This window comes from Eulemur rufifrons, chromosome 6 (genome assembly GCF_041146395.1).
Source record: "Eulemur rufifrons isolate Redbay chromosome 6, OSU_ERuf_1, whole genome shotgun sequence".
Classification (NCBI taxonomy): domain Eukaryota; kingdom Metazoa; phylum Chordata; class Mammalia; order Primates; family Lemuridae; genus Eulemur; species Eulemur rufifrons.
This window is the reverse complement of record NC_090988.1, coordinates 57,360,708-57,369,902: the sequence shown is the minus strand read 5'-3', so window position 1 is coordinate 57,369,902 and position 9,195 is coordinate 57,360,708. Positions and strand designations below refer to the sequence as shown.

The window sequence follows — 9,195 nt, the reverse complement described above, 5'->3', positions numbered from 1 at the left end:
TCCCCTAAGGAGGGAATGGGCATTACCAAAAAATAGAGCTGGTTAGGACTCACAGGAAGAAAAGAAAACACTAGGAAGAAAAAGCGCGCATGGAATCTGGTCAGGAGCTGTAGGGAAGAAGTGGATCCATTTCTCCTTAGCCTGGACCAAATCTCTTTGATTCTCACTCCCAACCCTCCTTGATTTGAGCTGAAACTTACTCCCATTGCTTTGCTACTTCCCCGGGGCTTCTGTAAATGATGGATAGGATTTCTCTTTGTTTCTGTTGAGATGGGTGGGTGTTTTCAGAGCATTTGAAGGAAGTTTGCCAGCTAGTTCTGACCCAAGCTAAGTCCATGACTGGTGGACCTGCCTGATGTACCATCCCATAGCCCTTGGGTCAGGGTTTTGAGACACCAGGTCCATCTGAGACACCTGGTCTCAGGCTATTTTCCTCTCATTAGGCATTTCTATTATCCCTTTTCCTCCTCTTTCTTCCTGGGAAAGGAGTTTCCTTTGGTCATTTTGGATGAAGAATAAGACTTTAATGTTGCCAAATATGCATGAAGGTATTTGCCCCTTGGAAAAAATACAATAGGATGATGGCCAAACAGGTTTATTATTAATAACAAAAAACAAGAATAATAACCTACTTTTCTGAGCACTTTATATGGATTAACTCATTTAATCCTCATAATTCCCCCCTGAAATTCACTGTTACCCACATCTTACAAAGGAAAAAACTGAGTCATGCAGAAGTAAAGTGACTTGCCCAAGAAAATCTAGTCAGCCAGGGAAGAACTGGGAAATGAACTCAGGAAATCTGGCTCCAGAGCTTAATGTCCTCACCTACCGCACTGTGTTCTTTCCCACCCAACATGGCTCCTTGCCGCTTCTCTATTGTTCTGGATCTTTTTTCTCACTGAGATGGATATTCTCTTAGAGCTCTGAGAGGTATTTTCTGTGAGACTTTGGATGTGCATCTTTGTGCTTGTGAGTTTCCTTTCTTCTCACTCCTAACTCTTTCCTAAATTATCCTAGAACGCTCCAAAGGTGCTTGACAGAACCCTCAGGAGCCAATGAGTGGAATAAAAGTCCTCCTCCCCACAGAGAGTAACCTCCTTTCCAGAACCTCATTAACAGCCATCTAGGCTCACTGCCCCTCTCCCATCCTGCCTTTGCTTTCTCACTATTAAAGTGATAAAACATCATCAGAATTGCAAGCAGAGGGCAGGAGTTATTTTTATAAGGACTTATGCCAGATGTCTTATTGTTTTATTCAGAAGGTATATGTTAATAACTGGAGGGGGTGGGAGGAATGGTGAGAAAATAAGTGTCTGATAAATTTCCTTCTAAGGAAAAATGAATGCGTTTTCTGGTAGGGCTTTTGTTTTTATAAATTTGAGGCCAATGCTTTAAAATAGAGGCAGAGCAATGTTACCAGTGGCCCTTCTTCTCTGTGCTTATTCCAGCCTTTCCTCTAAGAAGTTAAATATCTAAAATATACTGTCTTGGAGGATGTCAAATTATTAGCCTGCCTGGGAACTTTACTTGTCTGAATCTAGGCCTGTTCCCTTCCTTGTACCCTCCTGGAGGCCTATTGCTACTGTCCCCTCCCCCGCACCCACAGCCCATCCTGCTCTGAGCAAGTGCGTTTGCATAGAGGCAGGGGGATGGACTCTTGGATTAAAGATTTCTTTCCTCTGCATGCCTTCTTCCCTGGGACTCTCTGAATACCATTATCACAAGATCCATCTAGTATTTATCTGGTAACTTTATACTTCCAATTCTCTACTTACTATCTCCATGGTCCCTTTTCTTTATACTCCTTTCTAGATTCTTTTTTTTTTTTTTGCAGTTTTTGACATTTTTTTTTTTTTTAATTTCAGCATATTATGGGGGCACAAAAGTTTAGGTTATGTATATTGCCCTTGCCCCCACCCCAAATCAGAGCTTCAAGTGTGTCCATCCCCTAGACAGTACGCATCACACTCATTATGTATGTATACACCCATCCCCTCCCCCGCCACATCTGCCTGACACCCAATTAATGTTACTCCTAAATGTGCTCTTAGGTGATGACCAGTATATTCTCTTCTAGATTCTTAATCACTCATTCTTTCCCTAGTCCTAATAGCTAGCTGACATATCAGAACTTGAGAAGGAAACAAATATTACCTGAGTGTTATGAAAGCTAAGACAAGAAGGGCTCTATACTTAACCTTTTTTTAAAAAATTTCAGAATATCATGGGGGTAGAAATGTTTTGGCTGCATGAATTGCTTTTGTACAGCTTGAGTTAAAGTTTTAAGTGTGCCCATTACCCAGATAGCGTGCACTGTACCTGTTAGGTGTGAATTTACCTGCCCCTCCTCCCCACTCCCACCTTCTTGGTTTCTGTTGAGTTTTATTCCCATATATGCCCATGAGTGTTGAATGATTAGTTCCAGTTTAATGGAGGTGTTTGTGGTGTATGTGGTGTATATGGTGTTTGTTTTTTCATTCTTGTGCTATTTCACTTAGAAGAATGGTCTCCAGTTCCATCCAGGTTGTTACAAAAGGTATTAGTTCACCATTTTTTATGGCTGAGTAGTATTCCATGGTATACATACACAACATTCTATTAATCCACTCGTGTATTGATAGGCACTTGGGTTGATTCCACATTTTTGCAATTGTGAATTGTGTTGCAATAAACATTCAAGTGCATGTGTCTTTTTGATAATATGACTTTTTTTTCCTTTAGGTAAATACCCAGTAGTGGGATTGTTGGATCAAATGGTAGGTCTACTTTTAGTTCCTTGAGGTATCCCCATACTACTTTTCATAGAGGTTATACTAGTTTGTAGTCCCACCATCAATGTGTAAGTGTTCCTTTCTCTCTGCATCCATACCAGCATCTATTATTTTGGGATTTTTTGATAAAAGCCATTCTTACTAGAGTTAGGTGATATGTCATTATGGTTTTGATTTGCATTTCCCTGATGATTAGAGATGTTGAACATTTCTTCATATGTTTATTTGCCATTAGTCTATTGTCTTTTGAAAAGCTTCTGTTCATGTCTTTTACTCATTTTTTGAATGGAGTAGTTTGATTTTTTCTTGCTAATTTGTTTGAGTTCTTTATGATTATGGTTATTAGTTCTTTATCAGATGTGTGGCCTGCAAATATTTTCTCCCATTCTGTAGGTTGTCTGTTTGCTCTTTTGATTATTTCTGTGGCTATACAGAAGCTTTTTAATTTAATCAAATCCAATTTGTTAATTTTTGTTGTTGCTGTGATTGCTTTTTGGGGTCTTCATAAATTCTTTGCCTGGGCTGATATCTGTAAGAGTTTTCCAACATTTTCTTCTAGAATTATTATAGTTTCATGTCTTAGCTTTAAGTTTGTTATCTATCATGAACTAATTCTTGTGAGTGGTGAGAGGTGCAGATACTGTTTCAGTCTTCTACATGTGAATATATAATTTTCCCGTCACCATTTATTGAATAAAGATTCTTTTCCCCAGTTTATGTTTTTTTCTGCTTTGTCAAAGATCAGATGGCAATATGAGGATGGTTTTATATCAGTGTTCTCTATCTGATCCCAGAGAGTAAGTCTACATCTATGTCTCTGTTTTTGTGCCAGTACAATGCTGTTTTGATTACTATAGCCTTGTAATATAGCTTGAAGTCTGGTAAAGTGGTGCCTTCTGGATTGTTCTTCTTGCTTAAGGTCGCTTTTGCAATTATTCAGTGTCTTTTCTGGTTCCATACAAAGCATAGAACTATCATTTCTGGATCTGTGAAAAATGACATAGGTATTTTAATGGGGATTGCATTGAATATGTAAATCACGTTGGGTAGTATAGACATTTTAACAATGTTGATTCTAGAGATCCATGAGCATGATATGTTTTTCCATCTGTTTACATCCTCTGCTATTTCCTTCCTCAGTGTTTTTTAGTTCTCCCCATAGAGGTCTTGCACCTCCTTGATTAAATGTATTCCTAGGTATTTTATTTTCTTTGTTGCTATTGTGAAAGATATTGAGTCTTTGATTTGATTCTCAGCTGGACTGTTATTGTTGTATAGGAATGCTCCTGATCTGTGTACTTTGATTTTGTAACCTGAGACTTTGCTGAATTTATTTACCAATTCCAGGAGTCTCATGGCGTAATCTTTGAGATTTTCTAGATATAAGATTATATCATCAGCAAAGAGTGATAGTTTGACCTCTTCTTTCCCCATTTGGATGCCCTTGATTTCCTTCTCTTGCCTGATAGCTCTGGCTAGGACTTCCAGCACTATGTTGAATAGAAGTGGTAATAGAGGGCAATCTTGTCTGGTTCCAGTTCTAAGTGGGAACACTTTCAATTTTTCCCTATTCAGTATGATGTTAGCTGTGGGCTTGTTGTATATGGCCTTTATAATTTTGAGGTATGTCACATTTATGCCTATTTTGTTATGTGTTCTTATCGTAAAAGGGTGCTAGAATTTGTCAAATGCTTTTTGTGCATCTGTTGAAGGGTCATATGGTCTTTGTTTTTGCTTCTATTTATGTGGTGAATTACATTTATAGATTTGTGTATGCTGAACCATCCTTGCATCTCTGGGATGAAGCCCACCTGGTCATGGTGGATTATTAATATTTTTTTTTATGTGCACTGGAATTCGCTTTGCTAGGATTTAATTTTTTTTAATTTTTAATTTTTTTTTTTTTTTTTTTTTGAGACAGAGTCTTGCTCTGTTGCCTGGGCTAGAGTGCTGTGACATCAGCCTAGCTCACAGCAACCACAAACTCCTGGGCTCAAGTGATCTTCCTGCCTCATCCTCCTGAGTAGCTGGGACTACAGGCATGTGCCACTATGCCTGTCTATTTTTTCTATTTTTAGTAGAGACAGGGTCTTGTTCTTGCTCAGGCTGGTCTTGAGCTCCTGACCTCAAGTGATCCTCTTGCCTTGGCATCCCAGAGTACTAGGATTACAGGCATGAGCCACCACACCCATCCTGCTTTGCTAGGATTTTAATGAGAATTTTTACATCTATATTCATAAGGAATATTGGTCTGTAGTTTTCTTTCTTTCTTTTTTTTTTTTCTGTGTCCTTTCCTGGCTTTGATATGAAGGTGATATTGGCTTTGTAGAATGAGTGGGGAGGATTCCTTCCTTCTCGATGTTATGGAATAATTTCTGCAATACTTAACCTTCTTAGCAGCATGAAAACCTGATTCTTTCTGAGGGTTTGGGAACAGTAGGGTGGGAAGGAGAACTGTATTAGTGGAGCCAGTCAGGGGTAGGGGATGTATAGATTCCCATTACTCAGAATAGTTTCTCTGGGGGGTTCCATGGATAAGGAGGTCTAGACACAATGAAGAGCCACCTGATTGTGGGAGGAGCATGACAATTGATCAGGAGCAGGTGATGAAAATTGCCACTGCTCACTGCCTTTAGGGAAAGATGTGAATCTGGGTCAGAGTGGAAAAATATATCCTTTATGCTTCTTCTGTATTTCTACTTGGTACTTTATTTCTAAGCACAGGGAGCCACAATTGCAAGTATCCTGTAAAACATTCAAGGTAATGGCCTGATAAACTTAATATGATTAAATATAATCAAGTTAAAATGTAGTTCGTCTAATAGGTCTTAAGGAAGAAGATATATTTTTATAAACACAGGCTATCACAAAGTAGTGTGACTTAAGGAGGTATTTTAAGGTTAATATTTGTATAAACAGAAGTGGAAGGGGAGGGAAATTTAGGTAAGCACAGGAAGAGCAAAATCATGGGGGAAGGACAAGTACAACACAGGTAGTGGGCAAATGCTGCTTGTGTGGAAGTATAGAATAAGATCAGAAAGGTAGAGTGGGACCAAACTCTGGGGGCTGGGTGATTGGAGGCAAGTGCAGCCTCTATTGGTTCTTGAAGCATTATTGTCATAGAAGCTCTATATGCAAATGAAGCATCGAGGGCTAGAAGTCATTGCTATACTCAAGTGAGCATTCTCTGGGAGCACTTTCCCCTGTAGGGTTCAGCAACTTAGAAATCCATGCTATTTTTTGTGATCTCTGCACATACTCAGGGGTGCTTTCTGTTCCTATCACTTTCAGCCAACTCATCAGCTTCTAAGTCATTGCAGAGAGGAACATAAAGTGCGTCATGACTCACACCAACTTTACCATCTTTCACCCTGCAGTGTTTGTCTTGCTCGGCATCCCTGGGTTGGAGGCTTACCACATTTGGCTGTCAATACCCCTTTGCCTCATGTATATCACTGCAGTCCTGGGGAACAGCATCCTGATAGTGGTCATCATCACAGAACATAACCTCCATGAGCCCATGTATTTCTTCCTCTCCATGCTGGCTACCACGGACATTCTGCTGTCTACCACTACTGTGCCCAAGGCGCTAGGTATCTTTTGGCTTCATGCCCATGATATTGCCTTTGATGCCTGTGTCACCCAAGTCTTCTTTGTCCATGTGATGTTTGTGGGGGAGTCAGCCATCCTGTTAGCCATGGCCTTTGACCGTTTTGTGGCCATTTGTGCCCCCCTGAGATATACAACAGTGCTAACAAGGCTTGTCGTGGGAAGGATTGCTCTGGCCATTGTCACTCGAAGCTTCTGTATCATCTTCCCAGTGATCTTCTTGCTGAAGCGGTTGCCCTTCTGCCGAACCAACATCATTCCCCATACCTACTGTGAGCATATTGGAGTAGCACGTTTAGCCTGTGCTGACATCACTGTTAACATCTGGTATGGCTTCTCAGTACCTATTGTCATGGTCATCTTGGATGTGATTCTCATTGCCGTGTCTTACTCATTGATCCTCCGAGCAGTGTTCCGTTTGCCCTCCCAGGATGCTCGGCATAAGGCCCTCAGCACTTGTGGTTCCCACCTCTGTGTGATCCTCATGTTTTATGTTCCATCCTTCTTTACCTTATTGACACACCGCTTTGGGCATAACATTCCTCGGCATGTCCATATCCTGCTGGCCAATCTTTACGTGGTGGTGCCACCAATGCTCAACCCCATTGTCTATGGTGTGAAGACTAAGCAGATCCGGGAGGGTGTAGCCCACTGGCTCTTTGACATCAAGAATTGGTGCTGTGCCTCTCCTCTGCGCTGATGGATCCCCATGAATCTCCATGCCCAGTTTCAGCAAAGAAGCTAGATGTGAAATATAGAGATTTCCTGGACTGAGAGGGCTTTTCTTTCTCCTCCTCTTCTTCTTTCGACTTCATCCTCCTCCCTCCACTTTTCTATTTTTATCTTCTAGCCCTTCCTCTTTGCTTCCTTCCACCATTTCCATGTTTTCTCTACCCTCTTTACATATTCCTCCCTATAACCCAGAAATGATAACTAAGTGTAGATGCATCTGATATGAGGCTTTAGTATATTCAGTAGACTAGATGTACTCCAGAAGCACAGGGAGCTGAATGGCCTACATGAAATGAGGTTATAAACAAATGAATAAAAAGTAATTTTATATTTAACATTTGTGAAGGGATTCCTTTTTTTAAAAAATCTCAAAGTGTGCATTGATTCTTTGTACAGAACCAAGTAACTCTTCACCCACTTATACAACAGCAGGTGTTTTGAAAAACAGCCACACAAGCCCTTCACCCATCTGGAAAACTCCTCCTTCTTCAAATTTCAGTTCAAGAACTGCCTTTCCTGAGAAGTCTTTCCTAATTTCTCCAGGAAAGCCAAGGATCCTATCTTCATATATCTAGTGGATCTTGTACAAATCTCCAAATGTGTACAATGAATTATAATGTAATGAGTTGTTCATTTATTTATACCCACAATTGATTGTAAACACCTTGAAATCAGAAGAATATCATTAATATTTATACCCTCCATGCATTACAAAATGCCTGGCACATAATAAATGTTTGAAAAATGAGCACGATTACCTCCCTGAAGTCAGAACATGCATCTCTATGATACACTGAAATGACCAGCTAAATTTGTCCACAAAACCAATGATTAGTAAACCAGCTTCCCATAAAGGCAGTTTGGCATCATGGAGACAGATCAGCTGCTGATCTTCAGTACTTACCTATCACATCTTTGCTGTAACTCAGAGACCAGGGAATAGACAAAGTAGAAGAAAGCAGGGTACTCTTGATTCTCTCTTCTACCTGGCTTTGAACAGCCCCAGTATTAGGAATTATAGCACGTTACTCATGGCCAATTTATCAGAATTCGAGTACTCTCTTGGGGTTCACAGTCTTAACACTCATTATTTTATGCTTTTCTAAAAAAGATCATATGAGGAAGGAAATAGCAGAGGATGTAAACAGGTGGAAAACCATACCATGCTCATGGTTGGCAGAATCAACATTGTTAAAATGTCTATACTACCCAAAGTGATCTACAGATTCAATGCAATCCCTATTAAAATACCAACATCATTTTTCATAGATACAGACAAAATAATTTTATGCTTCGTATGGAACCAGAGAAGACCGTGTATAGAAAAAGCAATCCTAGGTAATAAGAACAAAATGGGAGGCATCAATTTACCAGACTTCAAACTATACTACAAGGCTATAGTAATTGAAACTGCTTGGTGCTGGCACAAGAACAGAGACATAGACCAGTGGAACAGAACTGAGAACCCAGATATAAAACCATCCTCATATAGCCATCTAATCTTTGACAAAGCAGACAAAAACATACACTGGGGAGAAGAATCCTTATTCAATAAATGGCTCTGGGAAAACTGGATAGCCACATATAGAAGACTGAATCAGGACCCATACCTTTCACCTCTCACAAAAATCAACTCACGGTGGATAAAAGACTTAAACCTAAGGTGTGAAACTATTAGAATTCAAGAAGAAAATGTTGGAAAAACTCTTATAGACATTGGCCTAGGCAAAGAATTTATGAAGAAGACCCCAAAGGCAATCACAGCAACAACAAAAATAAATAAATGGGAGCTGATTAAATTATAAAGCTTCTGCACAGCCAAAGAAACTGTCATGAGAGCAAACAGACAACCTACAGAATGGGAGAAAATTTTCGCATGCTACACATTCGATAAAGGGCTGATAACTAGAATCTATTTAGAAATCAGGAAAATCAGCAATAAAAAAATTAGACAAGTCCATTAAAAAGAGGGCAAAGAACAAGAACAGGGACTTTTCAAAAGAAGATAAAATAATGGCCAAAAAAAATATGAAAAAATGTTCAACATCTCCAATCATCAGGGAAATGCAAATCAAACCCA

General features: G+C 39.7%; 1 protein-coding gene across 1 annotated transcript; it reads left to right on the top strand.

Annotated features, from left to right (window-relative positions):
- Positions 1 to 6,114: 6,114 nt before the first annotated feature.
- Positions 6,115 to 7,083, top strand: LOC138384883 (olfactory receptor 52B2). Its single transcript, XM_069470541.1, has one exon. It carries the CDS (start codon positions 6,115 to 6,117, stop codon positions 7,081 to 7,083), a length of 969 nt encoding a protein of 322 aa, XP_069326642.1.
- Positions 7,084 to 9,195: the final 2,112 nt, after the last annotated feature.